Genomic DNA, 26,608 nt, shown 5'->3' on the forward strand with positions numbered 1-26,608 from the left:
TTTTTCCGAAAGTTGTTGTGCTGTCACTTCCGCGCAGTTTTTGTTCTAAGCCATTTTGTCACATTTATCGCTTATTCAGGATTATTTGTATTTATCGTTTTCCGGTCATTGATCTAAGTGTAGTCTACATCATATTGTTGAATTTCTTTGTTTCATTTGTCATTTAAGTCCAATATATAAATGTTGATCTAAGGTTTTTCATCAGCTTTTATTTTCCATGTGCGTGCTCCCCAGCTTTATTCACTTCCTCGTTGAGTTTCCCTGGGAGGTACGTGGCGTCCACCTTTGCGATTAGCGCAAACTCACTGTCTAATTTGTTTCCTCATATACTCTCGCACCAGGGACTCTTAGCGTCTTAATGTCATATCTGATCCGTGGGTTTAGCCTCTCCATTTATCTTAAGATTAAAAATTCATCATCAGCAAGTCGTTGTCGCTTTCCACATTAGCCGTGGGAAAGCTTGGTTATTGTGTTTGTTGCCTGATGAGTCATGTCTATGGTCTGCATTACTCGTGGGGAAATAGTAATGTTGGCATCTGCCACGTCGTGAAGTTTGGTAAATTCCTTCAGTCGTAGGCCTCTTTACGTTGGTTTATATTGCGATCACAAGTTCAAGGCTACGCTTCATGGGCCATGACCTTCAATGTTCCTGTCCACTAGAATTTCAAAAATGTCTTTCTTAAGAGAACCTTGCAAATTATTTGGGCAGTTTGGTGCTGTTGAATGGAAAGGTTTTGTGACGCGAAGAACTGATATTCCTCATTATTGGGCATCAGTCAATCATTGCGTTATTGGTGTACTAGTTCACGTAGAAGCAATCGTGTTTTGTGTGAAATATTTTCATGAAAATGCCCTAAGATATTTTTCAGAACTTTGCAGATATAATTCGTGCATGTCAGCTATTTGGATCAACATTTAACTGATTTCCTAGACTCTCCCATTACTAGGAATCGTTGTATATTGGTATATAAAAATTTCTTTGAATGTTGCGTTCTTATATCCTACTGCTGTTAATTCGGTGTACTGCTAAATATGCATGATTCGTATAATCGCAGCTGATGAGGCGTAACTGAAAAACAACACTGATTGCGGATAGCATCAGGACTGTTAGATCTAACGTTATGGATAGGCACTCAATATCTTGGCTGAGAACAGCAAAGAACGCCCCAGATATCGTGATGACAAGTACTACACAGTTTTGCCAGCGTCCTAACCAAAAGCGACCCAATCGACTAATACTTCAAGTATCTCAAATACTGGGTGGTTAGGTTTCTGTGTCATTTGATCCGGTCAATGCAATGAGATCGGTACCTTCCAATATGTCAGTTATCTGCCACTTCTATTTAAGGCCAAAGGTTCGAACAAAATTGACACCGATTTACGATCCCTCATCAACATAGTGTCGATGACAAACGAGGATGTCCCAGACCATATATATACCCATGGGCTTGCGTGATACCAGCTGCGAGAAGAAACCCTAAAACTAATGGCTTAAGAATCTATCAAGGACGTGGAGCTGCCGTCGATAGATACCGATGAATATTTTGCCAAAACTAGTTTGCCCTTTCCATCAAGATGATGTCGACGAAGACCAAACTCTTCACCAACCAGGAAGCAACTTGAGAGTGCATTGAAATCGCAAAAAAGGCTTAATGCACCAAATCGAAGAATAAAACCCCCAAACAAAACAAAACAAAATAGCTGCCTAAAGTGTCGAATATCATATGTACATAATGATGCACACTCAGCTCAACATACAGAATGGGCAGTTTACCTCAGGCATGATAACTTTTTGAATCTGTATTTAGGGGCCACATCGATTATATTATCATTATCTGCTCTACTATACTCATCAACATGATGTACGATAGGCCATGGGCTCATGGCTGAACGAACGCGGAGATACTTAAGGTCAATCGTAGGAATTTTAATCGCAATACCCTGCTTTGTGCGCTAGAGAAAAATGTACGCTTTTTCTACTTCACGATTGAGCCCTTTTTTCTTGCATTTGACAGAGAAATGGACTTACTAAGTTCGCTAATATCATCCGCCGTACCTGCATTAGCGTGTGGGTCAAAAGCACAAGCACAATGTCCGTGCATGCGATTCAAACAAGCAGACCTTCTGGACAGTACTCATTTACTGTAAAAGCTAAAACACATTAACGGACACGCGCGGTGAAAACTATGTAGTTGGGACCTGCTCAGAGACCTACCAGTGTAACGCCATCTTGTCGGCTCTTTTGAGCGACCTCCCATGGTTGCGATTGGATCGAGTGCGAGAGTAGAACAATTTTCTCGAGAGTTTGGCGCGGGACTGATGTATTGGCTTTATATTTTAATTCGTTCATGTATTGACAGTCATGTCTTAACACGTTACGGCATGGGTCTGCTTACTATTTTGAGTAATCAGTGAACCGTATCCAAAACTATGTAAGAGGCAGGGTATAATCTACTAGTGACCTTGATTTGGAAGAGATACTACTTGGTCTGGAAGCCAAGCCAGCATGATCGTTGGGACAGCTTAGAAGATCCGACCGAAAGCCGATTAGCGGATGGCAAGCAAAGGCAATTTTTCGCTGCCAAGCTGGTATTTTCAAAACAAGTAAGCGCAACAGACATTTTAGCTTGTTATGACATATAATTTGTTGGTATTAAGTTTACGTCCATACTACAAAGTGCAAGGTTACAAAGGGTGTGTCAGCCATCATAAAGCTGACAGAAACTGCTAAAGTCTCACAAGATGTTCTTATGGTATATCTCTAGGTACAGGTCATGCGGAATATTTATCTGCTGGTACAGTGCAAAATTCCCCTACCTCAATTTTATGTTTAAAACCAAGACAAGGTCATCAGGCCGAACTCTTGTTTCTGCTCCACGATAAGGTAGGTTGATACGCATGCAAGTACGCGCTGACTATGGCTGACATCTCTAGCCGTTACAAGAAGGCATACTTTCTGGCAACAAAGGAAGCAGGTTGCTGACATTTTGGCATGTATCTACAAGTGGGAGTCATTGAAGTAGCCCAAGCCGTTGTAGATTAACCCCGGTCGGAATTTATAGAGGTGTGTCGCAATTATTAGGCAAGCAGAGCGTACAGGGCAACGTCCAACATGCGCACGAGATGTTGTCACCAGCCCAGATCAAAACATCACCGCCTAGCGCTGCTTCGGTAGGTCGAGTTTCTGCCGTTGAGGCAGCTATAAAGGAGTCTCCCAGACAAACATTATGTTGATGCGATTCATGCTGCGGTTCTACCATCATCGCAAGCTCCTACTGAAAAGCGTCTAGCATCAAATACCAAGGTGTGGTACCTATATGCATCAGAAATGCCGTTCCACAGACCCTGCGTAGTCGCTGAAAGTATTCATCCTAGCTGATAGGTTAAGCATCCCAGACCATCCACATATAAATCATCTTTCAGGTAGTAATTCTTCGCGCAGAAGATTCCTTCACGAGGAATGATATATTGTGCCTGAAGATACTCAGTTTCCTCAACAATTTCATAATTTGGGGAACTAGGTGATATAGTTGCCATATACTTGAGTTGCGAGGTAGTCGGGAACTGCCCAGTTTCATATATCAAGCTACTTCAGGTTAATTTTGCTTATGCCATCGAAACCTGTTTTATTGTTCATGAGCAGGGACATGTCTTTTTCAAAAAAATTCTTAGCCTTCGTCCTAAGGTTCGTATTTATAAGCATACATTGCTCCATCCATGAGCTCTGATCGAATCTTTGTGACGCGTACACTAAGTTTGGTGTAGAGCGAAAAGTTCCAACAGTGGACTACGTAGTCAACCTTTTCTCAGGGGCTTGGAACAAGCTTCGTTCACACACCACCCCAGTCAGTTTTCTAATATAAGCTGATAGTCGCACAGTTAGGTTTCTGGTACGCACAGTTCCTCAGGGACTAGTAGTACGACGCCGTCCGCGTCATGAAGCTCTCCAGATACTCGAGATCTGCTTCAAAAATATAGCCTTTTGATGAACCCGTTGAAATCACGGTAATCTGTGCATGATCTTGCGGATCAACTTAAATTCAACCGTAGGTGGACTCCGCATCATGGCTCAGCCCTAGAAGTTTTTGGAGTGATCCAGGTTGCCGGTCTGTTGGCTTTACAGTCGCGTCTATATATGCACATATTAGGTTGTTATCTTTTACATAATGCCTGGTTATCATCGAACCGCCACCACGGATGTCCTTCTCAATAAACAGATGTATGGCAGCTTCAGCTTTGCATCCATCCTTCTTATGAAGGCACGCAAGCTCATTCAAGCAGAACTTCAGTAACGGACTTGGTGATTGCCATAGATTTTAAGCGATGTGTGTCAAAATGTTTCAATCACTCCATCCAGCAGAAGTACATCCTTTTGTAAAGTAGAGAACGTGGTAATATCCGAGTATTTTGCAGCCAAGTGATTCACACACACACACACACACACACACACACACACACACCTGTGTGTTATTAATCCCTTTAGACATGTCAGAGTGTCTTAACTATAAATGTTGGTATAGGCAGGAATTGCACTTTTTCAAACATCGTCCATCTTCTAACGTAGTCGTATGGATAGAAGCCACTGGAAAGCAGAAAGTCAATGCCGTGCGCTATGCACGGCACCGTGGCGCGAAATATGGCAGTGTTCCGCACCCTGAAAGGGATTCTAATGATTTCTTTCGTTGATAATTTGTTCTGGGTTTCGAAGCACATCTCAAGTCTCTTCTAGCACATGAAAGTGATTCTAGATGAACGGTATAACACTGACTCTTTAGATAGATTTTTGGATAACCCATCCCAGCAGACGTCTATACATCGAAAGCTATATGTTACCTGCTCATACATTTTATGTATGCTATTTTACATGGCCTTTCTATTGTATATTCAGTACCTCGAGGTCCGCATAGATGATGCATGAACATGGATCTGGTGATGGTAATTCAGGAAGGCCAGGATGGTATTGTCTGCCTAGTTGTGCGTCCTCATTGCTAAGGATTTTTATTTATTCAGACGCAGAGACCCATTTTGTTTGCTTCACATGCCATACCCTGCATTCAGCAATAGGTCAAGAAAACCCATCTCCTAACCGTAACTTTCGCGCTCAAAGTTGGCTATATCAGCAATATTGATATTAACGTTGATGCCTGTAAAGTGAAGCTGCCTTCAGTGGCCTGTCAACGTTTTTATCGTCTGCTGGGTAAAAAGCTGATAAAATAGCCCAATAAAAACAAAGATTATGTTTGTTTTCACGTCAATAACAGATCGTAGTGGTATACATTTTGACATTAGAATTTATCTCCGTCCTCGAAACGTATGGATTTGCGACATAACAATGTCAAGCGCTTCACTGAAGTAAATTTACATCCTGACCTTTTAATTTTCAATATTATTTAGTATGACAATATTAGCTTGGCCAAGTAGCTGCTCAAAACCCGCAATGTGCATGGCTGTGATAGAGTCATTTTGAAATTAGGTTGCCACTTTTGTAGTTGCCACTTCAGCTTCTTTGTCGCAAATGTTCTCTATGGCAGGTGCGAATTTCTCCAAACATACCCATAAAGATGAGGCTAGAAAAAGGTTGTCGATGTCTCTAGAAAAGATAACTATTGCTCCTGTATTCACAACATTATTAAATAGATGTTGTCTACCTAGCTAATGCTCTTCAGGCACGGTAAGGCGAACGTCTTTCACAAACGCTTTGACTCCACCTTGCCCCTGTACAAAGTCGTGCCGTCTCTTTCTGAATAGGCGTCGTGCTGGAATAGGCCCCCGCTGCATTTCAGGCATGATAAATGAATACTCCTCAAGAATAATATTTATTGCTTCATTTGATAGCTATGTCTATGGCTGTTCTGTCTGCGCACTAAGCGGATGTTCTATCCGAGGGAAAAGCGCTTGCGCAGGCGCTGGGTTCAATATGCATTTGCCATATGGTGCTGGTACTGGTTCACTTCCGCTCTTGGCGTGGTACAGAAACTAGTTTTCCTATTATAAACAATTTTTTCTCCGTGAACTTTATAACATCAGAATTGTGCAGTATTTTTATATACTGAATGACTTCATACTGCACGACACTTGTGTCTAAAAAATAGTATAGTGTATTATGAACTTCTTTGAAAACAAAACAATGTACCCTCATGTAGTAGACAATTTAGCTTTTGCTTTATTAGACTTGTTAATTAACTAATCAAGATATTTCGTACATTTGAAAGTAGGGATGATCAAGTTAACGATGTGGATTTATTTAATGAGTCGCAAATTAAACTTTCCAACAAGCAAGCGAATGAACGTGATGTTCACAATGTCCACAAATAAACAAACGTGACAGACGTATTATTGAAATATCATTGTGAGCATTTAAACAGCTGTTCAGGAGAAATTTTCGTAACTTTACGCAAATAGAATAGCTTAGACTGTGACTAGTGCACTCTAGGGTTTATGCAATAGCACAAAAAACATATTGAAGCCTAGAGCTTTCGCATATCTGTCAGACAGTACCATTTTTCAAGTTAGTAAAAACAATAAATTAAAGAACAAAATGCACAAGAGGGATTTGATAGAAAGCAAAGAACCCCAGAGCAGATAAGCCAAGATGACGAAGAATTCTTTCTTACGATATCTAAACGGACTGTCACACAGCAGCTGCTTTGCAAATTTCCCCGTTTAAGTTTTTTGATACAATGTTTAGGACGTAGTTTAGCGATAGAAGCCATACAGGTCATGTACATAGCTGGATTTTCTGAAACATATATCATGCAAGTAACAGGGCATACACCTATGTTCCCTTTAGCTGGCAATAAGAATGGAAATACATATACTTACATTTTGCATCTTGATTTCCTCAAAATATAGTTTCCTAATTGCTTCTGCAAATCCGAATGACATGGTCAATTTCATGGGTTTCAAAACTTGATACACACCGCAAAAATGCGCTCTAATTTCGACTATATTTCCCACTCAAAGCGAAATACATGTTATGTTGCATAATGTCATTTGATTATTTAACTAAAAGAATTAATATTTTTCGCACATTATGAGTCCAAACAATCAATGATAGAACATAATCAGAGGTGGAGTTGATACTGTGCATTGATGAATCTAAGATGTGTATTTAGTTTGGAATATATCACAAATTCAATAACTTTGTTTCTTGTAGTGTATTCTTTTATTATTAAGAATTAGGTAGGAAAACAATATGAGGATATAATAAGAAGGCTACTGCATTTGTATGGGCAAACATGATCTCATTTTTGGGGACTAATACTGCACTCCAAACATCGCGCAGTATTACTCCGAAAAACTAGTTCATATTCTCCCACACAAATGCAGTAAATTATAAGTACTGTACTTTCGATCTGCATTATATTTAACCACACTACTTTTCTTTAAATGAAATTATTTCAATAATATATGTCAGTCATTAGTGGTGTATGTATGTATGTATGTATGTATGTATGTATGTATGTATGTGTGTGTGCATGTGTGCATGTATGTATGTATGTATGTATATATGTATGTGAGTGCGTATGTATATATGTATGTATGTATGTGCGTGCGTGTGTGCGTGCGTGTGTATGTATGTATGTATGTATGCATGTATGTATGTATGTATGTATGTGTGTGCGTGTGTATGTATGTATGTATGTATGTGTGTGTGCGTGTGTATGTATGTATGTATGTATGTATGCATGTATAGCAAATTAAAAATATGAGTATAACGGCCTAAAGGGCATTTAAATGCTGGTGAAGTTAGAATCTTCTATCTTTGCAATGTGCGCACTCTCATACTCGATGATCTCTCTCTCTCTCTCTCCGTGCCTTCAGCGTTGATTTCCGCAAAATAATAAAGTGCACAATTTTTCCTTCGCTCCTACCCCACCCCATATTTAGTACAGATTATGTTCTTAAACCCAAGCGTAACCTCTAAATATGAACTTTTCAAACCTACCATGGTTCTTCTTCCATATTAATCGATCCTCCCAATCAGCAGCCATGATCATTTAATACCGCCTTGCATCATGTGCCTGCAGTTTATTATGCTGTTCTTTAATTATTTATATACAATTAGTTGCCTACATCCTTTGCAGCAAGAGAGCACTTTACAGGTTACAATAAGTTTGAGAGAGATGCATACGTGTGTTAGAGGGATGTAGAAATGGGCTGTACGTATGTCACAATGGGGCAATATTCTTATTTTATTTCTACTCAACAGCGGAGAATAGCCATAGAGTTAAACAAGGTTATTGCCACATAAATAGGGTATTTTAAAGAAATAAAGTCTAAATTTTGCCTGGAACCCTTATTTTTTTAAATAACACTCACACATCAAGCTGTATCTTAAAAAAATGTCAGCACAATAATTATATTCTGAATTTTATGAAATTTAATCTGTGATAGCTTGAAAGAACTGTGCAATATTTCAAAATTAGCAAAATAGGTTAAATGGATGTAATTTCGTGAATAAAGTGTTGTCTAAACAAGAAGGACGTATATAGCAATTTTCAACACAGGCGTAAGGATTATCAAATTCATTACAAAATATGCCATGATTCGCATTAAAAAACACTACGAAAATTCGTGTTTATAAATATTATGTCTGGAACGGGATGGTTTAAATTCTTGTTATAATTTTATTTTTTTGTAATTCTTTACAAACTTAACGATATTCACCTGAATTTGTGTAACTCTCTTAAATACTCTCAAGTGCAATGAACATGTAGGTATCAAGTTTATAACAGCATAATCCTTACTACATAGTGCAAAATAAGTGTTGGTGTCCCACCAAAAGCATACAAAATAAAGACCGAGGCCAGAAAGGGTAATATAAAAAATAATGTAGCATTTTCTAAAGTTTTATTTTTGGCAGGTGTAGATATAAACCGCACCCTATTGTCAACTTAAACATCATTACGTGATGCATCCTTGGGCCAAAACGTTGCCGTCATTAATCCAAAGTCCACAGCTAAGCGAGGGACGAGAGGGGTTCCATACGTAATCTGGTCATACAATTCATCATAGGTTTAGAACAGACCGGCAGTCAATACGACAAGAAAAACTCGGGGCCACACTGGTGCTTATTTCATTGGTAGAAACACTGTTCAATGGATTCGGTCAGGTATGTTCAGACAATGCCTTGCAATCTGGCTTTTAAATCGGCGAAGTACATACCGATGTAAAGAATAGACATTTTAATCGCGTGCCGATTATAGTTTGTGATTTCAGAGTTCATATTACAATAACACAATTGTACAATTTAAGAATACAGTCATTCATACTGCCTTAATACGATTCTGCGTAAATATATTATCTGCATTTTGCACGATTGATACACAGTACATACAAACTTGGTGTACAGCGTTATGTATGCCCCACAAACACCTTACAGAGTTGTACAACAGTATGCGTTATTAACTAATCCATGGATGTAGTAAATGTGACAAACGGTCATGGCATAAACAAGGTAAGTTAGATTATGATTATTTCTTATAATTTACAAGGTGTTTAACGAGTTGCCAAGCGATTTAAAGCGCTCGACTTTACAGACATCTCATTTCTGTTTGCGTATGTTCGAGTCTAGGGCTCAACTAACATAGCTTCCTGTGGTTCGGTATACTTCACTGGGTTTTTCCAGTTGCTTCCTCCACCAGATATACTAGTCTCCTTGTATAGCCTATCATGTGTTGAGAATTGGCGTTAAAACCACAAGAACAATTTAATCAAACTATTCACATAAAAGTTATTCTGTAGAAATCAAAAGGTAAGCGGAGAGAAAGACGGACAACGCGATATCTCCAGGGCTTCGCCAATTTCATCGATAGTGGTTCTAAGTATACATCTTCAAACTAGAGTCTTGTGTATGCACCGATTGGGTGTTTATCTTTTAGGTTAACCATATCAATATTTTCTTACAACAGCCCAAGTTTAGTGTGTCACTCTACAAAGAGAAGAAGCAGAAAGAAGAAAGAAGTCATCTAGGATTGAAGCAAAGTCTGCATCTTTTGAAAAATGGTACGTTCCTTTACTGTATTCCGTACGCTATATATTTATGCAATGATAATTAGTAGCTGGATGTTAATGTGTGTATGTATGTATGTCTTTATTTCCTCTTCAGCAGAGATTACATCACATTAAACAAATTCATGATGATAGAAGATCGTGGAATACAACAAAGAATCAGTGACAAAGAATAAAAGAGTTTTATTCTGTCAACTAACGTAATGTCAGCACGAAACATGTCAACACCTGTCTTCATACAAATATGTAGTAAAAACTAATTAGCATTTGGCTTAGCATGGCACTGATATTAATGATACAACGAACATTACCTTTGAAATAGTAAAGAAAAGGAAATGGATGGACAACTTATACAAGTGTATTTCAATATACATGACAGATGTATGCATTTATATATGTTTGTATGCATGTATGCGTGCGTGCGTGCTTCTTTGACCGACTGACTTTATTACCTCTTCAACAAAGATTACATCAAGTTAACCAAAATACGGATTATATATAATACAAGGAAATATTGGAATTAAATATTCCTTGGTATAGTATTGTTACAACCTTTTGTTCTTCATATTTTGCCTGAAACTCAAATTACCTCAGCGAGCGATAGTACGTGAAGCATATATTGTTACGTTACATGATTAACAATAACCTAGGAATAGGAACATTATCGATTTTTATATGCGTGTTATGGAATAAATTTATAAATTATGCAATAATTAGTTCTAAAGCTTGTGGCTGAAAAGTTAAATAAAATGTCTGTCTGTATGGATGGATGAATGGATGGATGCATGTCTGTCTGTATGTATGTATGTATGTATGTATGTATGTGTGTGTATGTATGTATGCATGCATGTCTGTCTGTCTGTCTGTCTGTATGTATGTATGTATGTGGGACCCCGAGTGGCCGAGTGGTCTAAAGCGCTCTCCGTTACGGATCACTGCCATCTCACCTCTGTCTGCGTAGGCTTGAGTCTCAGATTCGGCTAATGTGGGTATGTGAGAAAGCTTGCCAGTAGCTTCTCGTGGGTCGGTGGTTCTTTCCGGGGTTTTCCCGAGTTCTTCCTCCACCATTAATACTGGCCGCCATGTATAGCCTATCGTGTGCTGAAAAATGGCGTTAAACCCTAAAAACAACAACAGCAACATGTATGTATGTATGTATGTATGTATGTATGTATGTATGTATGTCCTTACATAGAAACATGTAGCACTCTATCTATAAGGCATAATCAAATGTTCTCTTGTTGCAAGTTTCCAGCGTTCCCGACCTCAGAGAATTAGATAGATTAGAAAAGTGTGGACGAAGACCAAGGAATATCCGTATTTATTGGCCATGTGTATGTAAGTATCCGTCATGCTGCAGTTTCATCATAATTGTACATCTTTTATACACATGCAAAACAAAAAAAAAACTGAAGAGAGAGAGAGAGAGAGAGAGAGAGAGAGAGAGAAGCCATGCAAATACTCTGCATGCACGTTGCTCATTGCTAATTTGTTCTACAGCTGTTAAAGACAGCATTATGCTGATATTTCAAGAAAACATTCAAACATGGCCGCACCAAGGCTGTGCAATTTAACGATCATGCTTAATGAAATAAATAACTTAGTAGATCAAAGGCTAATAAATAAGACGAAAGATTTAGCATGTCAACACTTTCATTGTTCATAAGCCTCGTGTAGTTGTGATGTGCTTGCTTTGCATCTATAGTGATGGGTTCTATCTTTGGTTCTCACATTATTATTGGTCCATCTCACCAACGTACTTTATGTATATTTGGATCTCTTCATGCTTTTAGCCTTACTTTATGTATATTTGGATCTCTTCATGCTTTTAGCCTTACTTTATGTATATCTGCTGGTTTTCTTGTGTGATGGGCTCAGATTCTTAGATCATTTGACCAAACGTTGGAATTAGTCGTGACACAAAAGCTACAACCACATTTGGATATCACTTGGCCACGGATCTCTTCTCCCAAACAACAACAGAAAATGCGTCTTTATCATTATACCTGTTGCTATGGCAACATATAGTGCTACTGCTCCTTTTATGGAAGGCACCATTTCTTCTAGCAGACATTTTATTTTGATTTGATGTAAACTACTGCGCCCAGCACCATCGGGTTTACGGAAAGGATGAGCTATATTCGGATCCCTACACTCGAAAAGCTCGAAGTATTTATTCCTCATGCTTGTATGGCACACAAAAAAAGCGTGGGCCTTTCGGACAGCATTAGAAAAAACCTGGGAAATAATATAGCAGCACTATATACCGACATACATGCTAGCAAATGATGTGATGAGCAAGCTACATAATATACCTTTGGAGTTTCGAGAGAGACTTTTTTATTATGGCGATTTATCAGTCAACATGACTTATTCTTGGCCGATATCTTTTTCAAGTATAATCCTGTTAGAACACTTTCTTTTACCGAACTCGTTGATGTCAAAAACAGGTATCATATAATTCTCCAGTCATGCTTCGATTTGGCGTAGTGCACACCAGTCTGCGACGGCGCCAGTTTCCGGCGATTTATCAAAGCCGACCACTCCCACGGCAGTTATAATCTACTTCTGAAACCGGGACTGGGGTAAGGTGAATTTGTTTGCATTTGCAACAAACATGGCGGAGAGAATATGGATATACTACTACGTTACTTTCATGTACTGTGACTGAAATTTCTTTATATATGGCATTATTGGAAAATACGCGCTGCCTGAAACAGAGAACTGATCGAAATGACTGCCCCACACGCGCTAGACTGAAGATTTTACAACGGAAGCGCTCAAATCAGCATTAGCATTTTCACATTTTGCAAAAACAAATGTTAACTCATTTTTGCAAGGACTTTTAATTACATGATATTATGATCAAGACATATTTTAGTGGAATGTTAGCAAGTCGTCACAAAAAAAAAGAAGAAAAAAAAAGGGAGGGGGGGCAAGTTTTTCCAATTATATTTTGTTAGACTATTAACATACATACGTATTTGCCGAGCTGGTCGGGGCAGCGATGATATCCCAATGTGTATAGTAAATCGCCAGATAGTAGAGACGCTTACATTGTTGAGTGATTTTTCAAAAGTACAAATATAGTATATTAAACAATATGCATTTATATATTTTTGTTTATTTATTTATCTATTTTAAATGCTGAAATTTTATGTATTGCAAACGCTGTACTTTTATACTGGCACGCGCCGCAGCAGCTGAAACGCGAAGATTTTGGTTGGTTTACGTGGCTTGAAGCAATTGTATAGCACATAATAGACTTTGTTTTTGGTTAAGAACTAAATGTAAAAACTTAACATAAGCCAACAAAATGTTAAATATAGGTCACATGACCTTTCGTTTAAGAGTATGGCTGTAATTGTTGTTGTGGTCTTAAAATAATTTTTTAGCTCATGATAGGACACGGTGGCCAATAAATCTGGCGAAGGAAGACTACGGCAAGGATCATAAACCCACGGGGAGCTACTGGCAAGCTTTCTCAAATTACCCTCCATGGTCGAGCTGACATTCGAGCTCACGTGAACAGAGGAGATATGTGTAAGTGACCCGTAAAGACGAGTACCTTAGGAGGCATTGAGGTCTCCGCTGCCAGAACGATGTTTTGACCCAAAAGTGATCTAAATCTTAGTACACCGACTGTGCTCATTAATATGCTATCATCTTGACTGGTTCCTACCTTGGATCTATAATCACATATTGAAATCAAAACAAAACAGGGGAAAAATCGTCAGACTATGCAGGTAGTCTCAGAGTTTCAGCATTGTGACGACACTATATTGTGATTCCTGTCACATGCTACCTCGTAATATTATTGAACGTGTGCTACATCACTGTAAGCAAAACATTCATTACATTTTCATCCTTCGCATTTAGCAAAACCTTTATATTTTGCACTAAAGCTATTGTGGCGAAAAGTTTTCAGCAAGCGCAATCTTAAATAGGGTGTAATGCTTTTATAAAAATCGTACGTGTTCTTTATATCAACATGATCAAGCTGACCAATCAGATTACCGGTGAAAATACCATCGAATGACATAGCACCATTTGAAATATCTTTTCGATGCAAGTTAGTCAAGGTAGTCATCGTGATACCTTCCAAACCGGTAAGAGTCTTGGCGGACGAACATCGGACTAGATATGACAGAACATAAGCTTATAAAGTGGTTTTGTAAATAAGAATTGACGTCATTTCTATAATGAATGAAATACCTGCACCTTTTTATATAGATTATTATTCATGCAACAGTGGAACGTTAAACTTGAAGAGACTATTTGGAGTCCTTATCCCGATATTGTTGCTTAGGTTTCCGTTAGCGATTACACGCCATCGGATTTTTGTGACACCAGTGAAGTTATTATCACATAATAACTACCATGGTTTGGACCGATAATGTTCCGACTGGACAGAACTCCCAACTAATCGGAACGTCCTCGGCCTTTTCCCATCGCATTCTTTAAAGAAAAATCATAAAAACCTTGAGTGGCCATTTTTGAACTGCCCTCCCATCCGTGGCAGTTATTAAGCCATTATATCTTCATAACGTACAATGAATAGGTAACATGCCATCACTAACAACAACACAAGCAATACTTTCAGACAATTGAAACCAAATAATTTACTCTTTTTTTCATTACACGGTTGCAGGAATACTATAAGAAATTAAACGTGTACGCATTTTATTTATTGATTGCTGAAATATTGTTGAGTGTTGTTTTCACGACCTATGATATTATACGAATCTGTTCTTTAGACGTCCGACAATCAATTTGGGAAGTATTCCGGGTTTGGGATGTGAGGTCGGAGCCAATTGTCTATCAAAATGTTGGAGCTCGCATAGGGTAGCCGTCTATTCGTGGTCCTAGCAAACTTAGACGAACTTGAATTTTGAAAAGTGATTTAAGTGGCTGATGTAGGGAAGCTACGTAAAACGTTATGTTTGGAGTATAATTAATACTTTTAGTGGCTGATTGATACGCACCTCCTGCGTTTATATATGTATTAATAACTATACCATTGAAGCTTACAATATGATTTTGGACTCAATGTTCGGATGAGATATTATTCGATATGTTTTGAGATATATAACAATGCGTTATTAGTTTCACTTGTGCAAAGTTTCACAGAAGCGCCTGGCATCGGTTACTTCAAATGACGAAGCATTTTACAAGATCCTAGTATGGCGGAGATCTCACGGATCCATGCGAGATGGAGGGGTGAACGAGATTAGACTGAAGTTTCAATTGAAATATCATCTTCTCTTTCTGATGCGAGTCAAATCCCAGAAAGAGAAGCAGAGGTGAAAGTAATGCTACTTGGCAGACGAATACTCGGATATTAATACGAACAAGATACTCATGCTAAAAGATTCGAGTGGAAAAAATAACTTTCGACATCGTTTCAACAATCGATGAAAAACCTGCACGTTTACTTTGCAATGATATTAGTAGTAAATGGGGGCTGTTTAGTGTCTACGGAAATTCCAATCAAAAAAGTCGTGGAGCTGTTTAGGGTCTATGTTAAATTTAACATCGGACAAAACCAAGGGTTTGTATAGAGTCGATGGAAGTCCCAGTCAAAAAGGTGTCCCGACACTATGGTATCTGTGGGAATTTAACATGGGTGGGCATGTATAGGGACAATTGGAATTTAACATGGCAATGGCACCAGGGGAGTTCAACATGGGTGACGTCATGGTGTTTTTAAGTCAAAACTATTTATAGCGTGAAATGCATTTGTAGGGACAAAGGTTGACAGGGACAAACATAGACATACAGAAACTAACAAATACATATTCAAACAATGAAGATGGAAACACACAGAGAAGAGGACAGATATGTTCTAAAGAAAGACTCACAGACAGAATAGAGGCTTGAGAAAAAGTCTATTGTATGGGTACAAAACATTTATTCAAGTATATACATGGGCTCTATGGTCTGTACTTGGTCTAAGCACTATCCATTTAATACATAAACATTTGGACATGAAACAAACCTATTTACGAGATTTAGTTCTTGGTTCTAGTAAACTACTTTTTTTTTTAAATTAAAGTTCACGTCTTTCTAAAAATCACTTCATATGCAATGTATTTACATTAAATGATCATTTATAAGAAAAATCTAAAACAAAACAAGTAACAAACAATCAAATAGGACAAAGTTCATGTTTCTCTCTATATTCGTCACACAGGTTGTTTAAAATTTGGTCAGCTACCACTTGTGCCTCAGCGCAGATGTTTTCCATCACGCACTCCCTTTCATTCGTAAATCCTCTGTTATGTCCATCGTGCTAGGTACACTATTCGGGAAAGCAGATCAAGTGCAGTCATCGTCTTCTTCCCATTGCAGGTAAAACGTAAGCCATATGAAATTGTTCTGTCATCATCTACATGTGTCTTCAATAGCCCTCAAACGTTTGGAAGAAGTTAATTCTGCAGGTTTGCTAAACCCGAGACACACGGCGAGTACAAACTGTCGAGATACATAGATAGGCTCCAACGACCTCGATCTTAGACTTGGCACTGACGTTTAAGTTCCTCTAACAGTGAATCAAGTAGGTCCATCATGAAAACTGCTACTTCCTCGGGTGGAACGTCAAACGCGAAGTCTTTAAATTTCACCGTGTAGGTGTAAGTTATCCTAAATGTTCTCAAAGTCGCTGTCTGAGTCATTTTGATGCTAAAATACTCTTTTAGGTCTACTGAATCATTTCCCTTCTTGGACGAAGTTTGATGTGATGGCATGGTGGTGAAAGAGGTCAATGATGTTTGTTTCATCTTTTTTCTTCCATATGCGTAGAGTGATTCATCGTTTCGTCGCTTGCCCTCGCAATGAAGTGTTGTTCTTGAAAGTCGTCCCTTTTTAATACTGGGCTATAGCATGTCCATAAGGTAAAGTCTTATGTCTGCACTGTTTGCACGTAGTTTGTTATGGTGTTAGTACAGAAACAAATAAGTGTGGTACTGCATTGGTGATGTGATCGTGAGGCACAGTATCACACCAGAGTTTCTCGTTTGACTTGAGTCTTACGTTCGATACGTTGTGCCGTACTTGTGCCGAACGTGCAACCAAGACCGACCTTTTCAGCACATCCAGGAAGAACTCGCGTTGACGGGAATGTGGGTTACCGTGGAATTGTTTAAAGCTCTGGACCTGGGATAACAATTGTTATAAATGTACGAAAGTTACCACTTTCCTATGACAGAACAGTGCCACGAAGTCGATGAGGCTGAGAAAGGCATTTTCGCAGACTACATGGATGCTTTTCAGAAACTGAAACAAGAAGCCAGCGGCTCTCCTTCCTGGTGGCACACTCCTGAGACCAAAATAAATTCAAAGAGAAATACTGGGAGTAGGAAGGCATCACTTTAAACCACGTGGAGATAAACGAAGGAAGGCAATCGTTTGCCAAAGTGATGATAAATTGCTTGTGGGGTAAAATGTCACAACGACCGTGTTTCCCCAAGACGAAGTATTTGACAGGACCTTCCCGCCACTTCCAGGTGATTCACGACAAAACCAAATACATGAAACACGTGGACGTCGTTCGTGAGGAATTGATCATAGTCAATTACTAAGAAGAACTAGACTTTGTAGAAGCCGAGGAATTTTGAACTGCCATCATTGCAGCTTACGTGACAGCCCATGCTCGCTTAAAATTGTACGAAGCTTTAGAACTGTTGAGAGATCGCCTCCTGTACTTTGATACGAACAGTTGCATGGGATACCAGGGAGGACCGTATAATGTTTTCATTCTACGGTTCAGGAGCCTGGACGGACGAGCACCCCGACGACAAGATTCCAAGTTTTGCTAGTGGATGTCCTAAAACTTACGGCTACGAATACCGAGACTAGTGATACCACTTTATCGATTATTGGGCGTCAATAAGGTTAGTATGCCTTAAAAAAAAAAAAAAAAAAACAGTTGGTGTAGAGTAGTACAAAATGGCCACTATTTATATCCGTGTTTTCGTGCTCCTCAGCTCATTCTTTTTCCGAATATATCGCTACAGGAAGGCTGTTTCGACCTGCAGGTTTTCTGAACCTGAGTACATCGTCTTTTCAAATAACTGTGCGGACTCGTTGTCAGGATCATATCTTGTATCTAATATTACATTTTGCAATCGAATAAAAAAATGAGATAAAATCAATTGACAATGTAGAGTGGCTCAGATGCGCTTCAGTTTGACGTTATTGGTATATTGTGATGCCTGTTGCGTGGTGGAAGTGCACAGGTAAAGTCAATATGAAATATAGTCAAGAACGATGTTTTCAATGATCTGGAAATTGAATCATGACCCCTTAGGCTTTGATCATCTTTCATTCCAAACAACGTAGAGTACCACTGACAAGTTTTAGTTTGTGTTAATGTACTATACTCGCGCTGTCGCCCCTAGGAATCCTATTGTCATTGGAATTCAGCTTGGAAAAATCTAAATAGGTACTATATTGTAAAAATAATTGGTGGTCTGACCCCATATCATTATGGCAGTTTAATAATCCTTACAAAGGGAGGTAACCCTTTGTGAGGAGAATGCGGTTGTATCATACGCTTCACAGTAGGCTACCTCCCCTAACCCAGTTAAAATTGCTAGAAAATCCCTCTCCAACATTTCCACTGCTATCTGACGACTAAATATCCAATTGCGGATATTTGCTATGTCAACCGGATTAGCGAACACGTACGTATGATGAGAGAAGAAATAAAACTAGTTCCAAACACTTGTTCTCTTTACTTTGTTTATTGTCATGACTTGTTAAGGTCAACCCAATATATGTACTGACTGTTAGTCAAACTAAGTAAAGGTCTTTATAATCATTTGAATATCTTCCTTAATTTATCTGCGTCTAGACTTTCATTGGCTAGAAGATTATTGAGACGGTTTTATTAATACACATTTTGTTAAAATCACAACCACTTTTCGTTATTTGTGCCACCTTCATCATTCATATTAGAACGGTTAGCGATAATAAGTGGTATTAAAGATCTCTCTGCTTCGCAATGTTTAGTCATTTGAGGTACAGGAAGTGAAATATCAATACAACATGCTTATGGCGGAACCTTTGTAATCCGTCCATAAATGGAGACTAAATATTTAGGCCGGACTGGAATGTGAGCCCCAACACACAGTATCAAATTTATTATGAAGGGACTTTGATGGACAGGATTTCAGCTAGTCCGATAAATCAACATCAAAACCTGCGCTGGTATTGATGGATGATATGTGGGTATAATGTCACCTGTTCATTAAAATGTGCAATATTTTGCATACAAATCATTCCAGAACACGCCTGCGTACATGTTATGCACTTACCGGTATCCGGTAACAGTCATATCTACCGCGAAATTCAAAATGGCCACAGGACAGAGGGTTGTGCTATTCCACGTGGATTTACAAGTCGCCAAACATACAACTTTCTTCCGAAGTATAATGTATATGTCGCCAAAGGAACCCTTCAGCCCAAGGTAGTTACCCAGTCGTTAGAAATATCGCTAAGTGTATAAAATGTACACCGATGTGTCCAGACAAAATTTGCTAACGGTTTGTGCATGTATTAATGAATGGCAATATCAGCCCTTATACCGCGAGTCAGTACCACCACGGGTGTGTGACTGAACTTTCCAATGTCTCAAGGACAGCGCATGTATCCTTATAAAATCAATGACAACGATAACGTAAATGTATTGCCATCATTCGTTGCTGAAATATATTCAGTTAAAGCCTCATTGATTAGGACTTCTCGAGGCAATAGGAAGAAAGCTTGGATGAATATGAGTTCAGATGAACGAATATATATATATATATATATATATATATATATATATATATATATATATATATATATATATATATATATATATATATATATATGTGTGTGTGTGTGTGTGTGTGTGTGTGTGTTGTTCGTCCGTCGAGACGACGAGGATCACTCTAGTTATCATATGGTTGGAGGGGCAGGTGGCTGATGAGGTCAATCCTTGCTTGGAATGTCCGTTTGCATAATGGACAAGGGATGAGTGGGACATTTCCAGGAGGATTGATAGCACGCGTTTTACTGGCTTGCCTCTTCAGCTCTTCAGCTGCTGTCCTGCTAGATTCGCACAACTTGGAACCTTTGTTCACGAAGGAACGCCAAGGGAGTAAATCGCTTGTTGTATGCTCCCAGGAATCAGGGTTTATGTTGAACGCTTTCAATCCAGCTTTCAGATTGTCTTTGGAGCGTTTCTCCTGACCTCCGTGGGATTGCTGTCCTTGCTGTAGCTCGCCTTTGAAGAGTCTCTTAGGCAGCCCGTTGTCTGGCATGCGTACAACATGTCCCGCCCAGCTTAGTATGGACTGCATCAGGATGGTGTGGATGCTGGGTAGACCTGCTTGGGCGAGTACCTCAGTGTCTGGTACCTTGTCCTGCCACTTGATGTTGAGGTTTTTCCTGAGACTTGTGGTGTGAAAGTGGTTCAGCTTCCTGGCGTGGCGTTGAATCACCGTCCACGTTTCGCATGCGTAAAGTAGTGTAAGGAGCACAGCTGCCCTGTAGACCTTGATTTTGGTCTGGATGCTGATGCCTCTACTATTCTAGACGTTGGCATACAGTCTGCCGAAAGTTGAGCTGGCTCTGGCAATGCGGAGGTTCATTTCATCGTCAATAATGACGTTCTGTGACTATGTGCTACCAATGTTGGTGAAGCGGTTCACTACGTGAGTTTTAGGCCGTTGACCGTGATGTTCTGCTCAACATAGGGCTTTCCAGGTGCCGGCTGATGCAGGACTTCATTCTTCTTGGTACTGATGGTGAGAACGAAGCTTGTGCAGGAGCTGAAGAACTTGTCAACGATGCGTTGCAGGTCAGCTTCTGAGCCAATATTAATGGCGCATTCATCAGCAAATAAGAATTCCCTGATGGTGTTTGTCATAACTTTGGTTTGTGCTTGAAGCTTCCTGTGTTTAACAGTTTTCCGTCTGTACACTATCTGATGCCGACTCCAACATCTTCGTCTCTGAAAGCATTAGCCAACATGGCGGATAACAGTGAGCAGTGTCGGTGCCAGAACACAACCCTGCTTGACGCCATTGGTTACTGGAAATTGCTCAGATTTCTCTTCATTGTCCTGGACTCGTGCCTGCATGCTGTCGTGGAAATGCTGCATCATGGATATAAATGTTCTCGGGCATCCGTACTTTGTGATTAGCTTCCACATGCCTTCTCTGCTCACAGTATCAAAGGCCTTGGTCAAGTCGACATAGATGGAGAAGATGTCGGCGTTTTGCTCCTGACATTTCTCTTGTAGCAGACTTGCAGCAAACACCATTTAAATGGTCCCACCTTCTTTCCGGAATTCACACTGGCTTTCTGGCAGGAGTCTCTCGTCAAGGTGCATAGTAAGGCGGTTCAGTAGGATTCTGGCGAGTATCGTTTTCGCTATTAAAAGCATATATATATATACCCAGGTGGTTTTCGCAGGCCCGGCGGTTCCCTTTGCGCATATACAGGTGGATTTTGGAAGCGTCTTTGAATTCCTGGGGGATCGTCTCATCATGCCACATCAGTAAAAACAGTTGTCTGCGCTTTTCTATCAGGGCTGTGCCCCCTTCCTTGTAGACGTCAGCTGGGATGGAGTGTGAACCAGGGGCTTTGCCACTAGAGAGCAGACGTATCGCTTTCTGTGTCGAGAGCAAGGTTGGGGGGTCATCCAGTGCTTCACTGATGGGGAATTGGGGGAGACGATTTATGCTTCATCACTGATGGCTGAAGGGCGATTCAGGACGCAAAAGAAGTGTTCAGCCCAACATTGAAGAATCTTCTCTTAGTTAGTAGTGTGCTCCCGTCTGCGCTGAGAAGGGGGATGATCTAGAGGATGTAGGTCCATACACTTCTTTCAGGGTGTTGTAGAAGTTCTTCATGTCATGCCTGTCTGTGTAGTACTGGTTCTCATCATATTTGTTGTTTCAGCCATATGTCTCGCATCTGACGAAGTTTCTGCTCAAGGGTTCTGCTTATGTTGTTGTACGCATCTTTCGTGGAGGTGGACATGGGGTTGTTGAAGTAGGTTTCGTGGAGGCGGTGTTGACGGTCCTAGGATTTCCGAAGCTGTGCTGTATACCAACTCTCTAAATGTCGCCCAGTCGGTCTCCACATTCTGATTGTCCAGAGGGGTAGATTTCAGATTTTCTTCCAGGGCATCCATGAGAGAATGTTTGGTATTGGTGCGTTTCAGCTTGGTGATGTTTAGTCATTTAGGAGCCTTCTTTCACTGCGGACGTCTTTTGGGTTGAATGCGGATGCTGAACTTGGTGATGATGAGGAGGTGATCTGTGCCGCAGTCGGCGCCGTACAAGGACGTGGTCAAACACACTTCCTGCCTGTCCCACTTCCTGATAATGACGTAGTCGATGAGATGCTAGTGATTAGAGTGAGGATGCATCCATGACGTCTGCTTTCGGGTAGGGACGCGGAAGACTTATTGGTGATCAGCAATTCATGCTCGACGCAAGTCTGGAGCAAAAGAAGACCGTTGGTGTTACAGTGACCCACTCCGTACTTTCCTAGCACTCCGTCTCAGGCAGAGTGATCACAACCTAAACTTGCATTGAAGTCGCTACGAATGACGAGCTAATCAGCCATTGAAACGTCAGAAATGACGGAGTGAAGATCCTCATAGAATTTTACCTTTACTTCATCTGGGTTGGTCATGGTTGTAGCATAGTAACTGACAATGGTTAGGTGCTTTCTTCAAGGCAGGAGGGAGAGCTTCATGGTCACGAGTCTCTCGTTTCCTCCTTTGGGAGATCCAGCCAATTTACCAATCATTGTTGACTTTACTGCAAATCTGACATCAGCCTCAAGGCGCTCTTCACTTCCTCTGCAGCTCCAAAAGAAAGTATATCCGGAGCCCCTTTTACAGAGTTCACCTTTTTTTTTCAAGGCAGCAATGTCCACGTTGTATTTTCTTTCCTATTAGGGCGGTTATCCTCTCAAGTCTTTCCGCGTCATCCTGGCCAGTAAGGTGCGCACGTTCCATGCCAGAGGAACAATCGTCATTTTCTTTTTTATATTTCGATCGCTAGGGTAGGGTGGCCGCCAGCCACGGTAAGCTGGCTAGGGAGGTTTAGAGCAGGCAATGTTAAGGGCACCTTCTCTAGCCCCTTCCTCATGCCAAGGAGGTGAGCTGTGCATTTTTGAAGAGGGCTTCTCAGTCGCTCAGGGGTCTGCCGAACTTCACTGCTTCTCCGTGTCAGTGGTGAACAGCCCTAATGGCCTGAGCCGCCTGCGTGCAGGTTTGCGGATACACCTGCCACTACGTCGCTTGCCTGACGCCACAGGACTTTAGTGGGTGATGAAATGGCATGGTTGGATGACAAGAGCGACTTGCGCAGTGACTTTGTTTTAAGCGAGGAAGAGATGTGCAGTTCGTCGACCTCACTCTCTCGCCCCAAACCACCTGTTGACCATCTTTCTGCCCGTTGACCATCTGCTGCCGGATCAAGTCGTCACATGCTAGGTGGATAACTCACCGAGGGTTTAAGACCCGTCGGCTACCCTCAGCCTGGTTTTGCCGGCAAGTCAAGTCCGTTTTCCGTAATGTTGACGCTGTGCATGCCACAGCCTCTTGGATCCACAGGTGAGAACTGAATGCCAAGAAGGGACCAAAGGCGGGTCAGCTACCCCTGAAGTAGTACGACAGCTTCCCACAACTAGAGGTGATACCCCTCCCCGGACAGTCCATACACTCCATATATATATATATATATATATATATATATATATATATATATATATATATATATATATATATATAAAGTTTCGCTTAGCCAATAAAGCGGTTGAACGAAGTTTTATTGGCTTTCCATAATGAGGATGGTCTATTTGATTTCCATAATAAGATAATAAGGAAGTTCTGTCGAGTTTTCATAATGAGGAAGGTCTTTCTGAATTCCATCATTAGGAAGTTCTATTGGATTTCCATAATGATGACATTTCTATTGGACATCCATACTGAGAAGGGTCTATTTGATTTTCATAATAAGGAAGTTCCTTTGGATTTCCATAATGAGAAAGGTCTGTTAAATTTCCATAACTAATTTTGCCCTATTTTAAGTATAATAATTAGCAGTAACAGGCTCTGATGCTCAGTGTTTAGCGTGAAGGACTCCTTCACAGGAGTATCCAATTCGATTCCCATACGAGGTCGGGTCGACCGCCTTGTTGTATCCATCAGCAGAACACGTTACTCTCATTGCCAAACATACACTAACCAGATCCACGGAGCTAAACACCTTAAAGCGGCTAAAAGACAACCACCCTAAAATGTTGACCTGCGTCTCTGATTCTTATCAGTAAATGTAAATGGTTGACAAATTGAAAACTTCGGTTTGACTTAAATCTTTCAAATGTATGTGGGGTTGGTACTCTTGTTTTGTTTATTCTTTTAATGTTAGGTATCTGATTCCCTTAAGTTTGTAAAATATAATGAAGTCATTTGTGATTTATGTGTAATAACAAGCATCACTGTCAACTGAAACTGACTCCTTTTCTTACACCGCAGGTCCAAACTTCTTTCTCGACACCGGTAGTTTTCATCCGCAAAATGACATCACAAACTTGAACAAGACGCTCCGAAACTTTGGAGGGTCATCAAAGGCGAGAGGTCAAAGGCTCGAGATATATCCCGGCGCCATCGGAACAAGAGCTTTTGCCAAGCCTGGACGATTTTATTTCGAGGTGGACGTTTATTTTTACGTACATCGTCATTTACGTGAGGATCAAATATTTGAAATCGGAATTGCCCAAGGAGACGAAATAGATAAGAAGTTTACAGCCTGCGCTTGTCGATACGCATGGATGATGTGCGTGCGTATGTGTCCTATCTGTAACGTGTTTTGTCTTCAGAATTGGCATAATGGAAAATTGTTACGTCACAGATCTTTGAAGACGCACATCCAATCTGGAACAAAATACCTCTCCAAACTTGGATTCCTTGTAAACGTGGAGGAAGGAGAACTGCAGGTTGTAGATGCTGTAAACAGACGACAGTTCTACCGGTTCAGGAACGTAGATGTCACACGGCCATTATGGCCGATATTCGGCGTGTTTAATTCTGGGCGTGTTAACGTGAGTTTGACTCTCAGAACTGGGTCCGAAATTGACGAAACAAAATTATATTTCAAGGACTAAAGGCGTGTAAATTACTATATGTAATTGCAAATTCCAATTAAAGTGGAAATAACTCTTTAATAGATTTGTCAGATGTGTGAAATTTACTTGTATTCAATTGTTTTAACATTTTGTTAATCATGTACATTGGAACAAGTCAAGGGGTCTAGCAAGCAGCAATAACTAATAAAGAACATCCCACCCTAGTTTTTACATTCACCTCAAAACTAAATGGAAGAAAAACAATAACTAAGCAAACAAGAAAATTTTACAAAAACATAATGTCAAACATGTTGCGTGAGTTTGGTTTGAGTTCGTTGTTTACGCTGTATTTCCAAGAACCCCCAAGAGAGAAGGCTCTTTCTTTGAATAGTTTGAAAACACGATGATACCTAATTTTCCTTCATTTAAACAATTGACCACACATCCACGGGGATTGGTGGATTCGTACGATTTATTAATACGAATATCAAAGTCGAAGATTGATGTTACATGCCGTCTTCCATAAAATCTATTTACGGCAGCCAATCAGTCACTTATAGCAGTATCACATAACAGTAGTACAGAAAAGGGTCGCTACGAAGAGCTACCAAGAAACTAGCAGCCATGTAGGAAGTATAATGTATGAGCTGTTAAAATGAATATAATTTTTGCTTTGCCTATTTTATATGGATTTGGGCTCGAAAATATTTACCAGAATAGTATTGTTCACAGTTGAATATGACAAAAATTGTGAAGCATTCTATGCAGATTCAGAAACAATTTTCAGTGCTGCGTCAACATTTTTAGGCTATACTTCGCAAAAGAAAAAAAAAAAATCTGAAAAATAGCTAATTACTATAAGTTATTTATGACTATATTTCATTCAGCTGCTAATAAAATTAATTAGATTGTTGTATTTAAAATTAGTAATACAGTGCTTGTTTCCATACATTATATTTATATAATATGTAATACATAGTAGAAATATATTTCTCATCTTCTTTTGTGTGACTATGCATTCCCATGTATGTAGATATAAACGCATTGCTAAATAAAGTTTGTGTTCTGTTCTGTTCTGCTCTGTATTAAGAAATTTGACAGAAACCTAACTCGGGCTATCATAATGACCGGTGTGTACAGTTTAATAGAACGATTGGTCCGGTGAATACGGTTTGATACGACAATTGGTCCGCGTAGTACGGTTTGATATGACGACCTGTCCGGTGAGTAACGTTTGATACGACGACTGGTCCGCTTAATACGGTTTGACATGCGGTAATACAATTTTATATATCGACTTGTCCGGCGAGTACGGTTTGATACGACGGCTTTTGGATTTGACCCTAACACCAAGAACATATTCGCGTTGGTTCTTGATTGTTCCTGAGTTGATCTCTGAAGAAAAATCAATGCGGATCAACGTTTGGCATGTTCCACCATCTTTGTTCTTGCCTACATG

The 26,608-nt window shown here is 39.9% G+C and overlaps 1 protein-coding gene across 1 annotated transcript; it reads left to right on the plus strand.

Moving 5' to 3' along the window:
* Window positions 1-9,315: 9,315 nt before the first annotated feature.
* Window positions 9,316-26,220, plus strand: LOC149799981 (uncharacterized). Its single transcript, XM_089957157.1, has 4 exons — window positions 9,316-9,460; window positions 9,915-10,008; window positions 11,263-11,352; window positions 24,560-26,220. The coding sequence occupies exons 1-4, from the start codon at window positions 9,419-9,421 to the stop codon at window positions 25,186-25,188; spliced, it is 855 nt and encodes a 284-aa protein (XP_089813283.1). The 5' UTR covers window positions 9,316-9,418; the 3' UTR covers window positions 25,189-26,220.
* Window positions 26,221-26,608: the final 388 nt, after the last annotated feature.

Source organism: Sinohyriopsis cumingii, chromosome 5 (genome assembly GCF_028554795.1).
Source record: "Sinohyriopsis cumingii isolate HCF-2022 chromosome 5, ASM2855479v2, whole genome shotgun sequence".
Classification (NCBI taxonomy): domain Eukaryota; kingdom Metazoa; phylum Mollusca; class Bivalvia; order Unionida; family Unionidae; genus Sinohyriopsis; species Sinohyriopsis cumingii.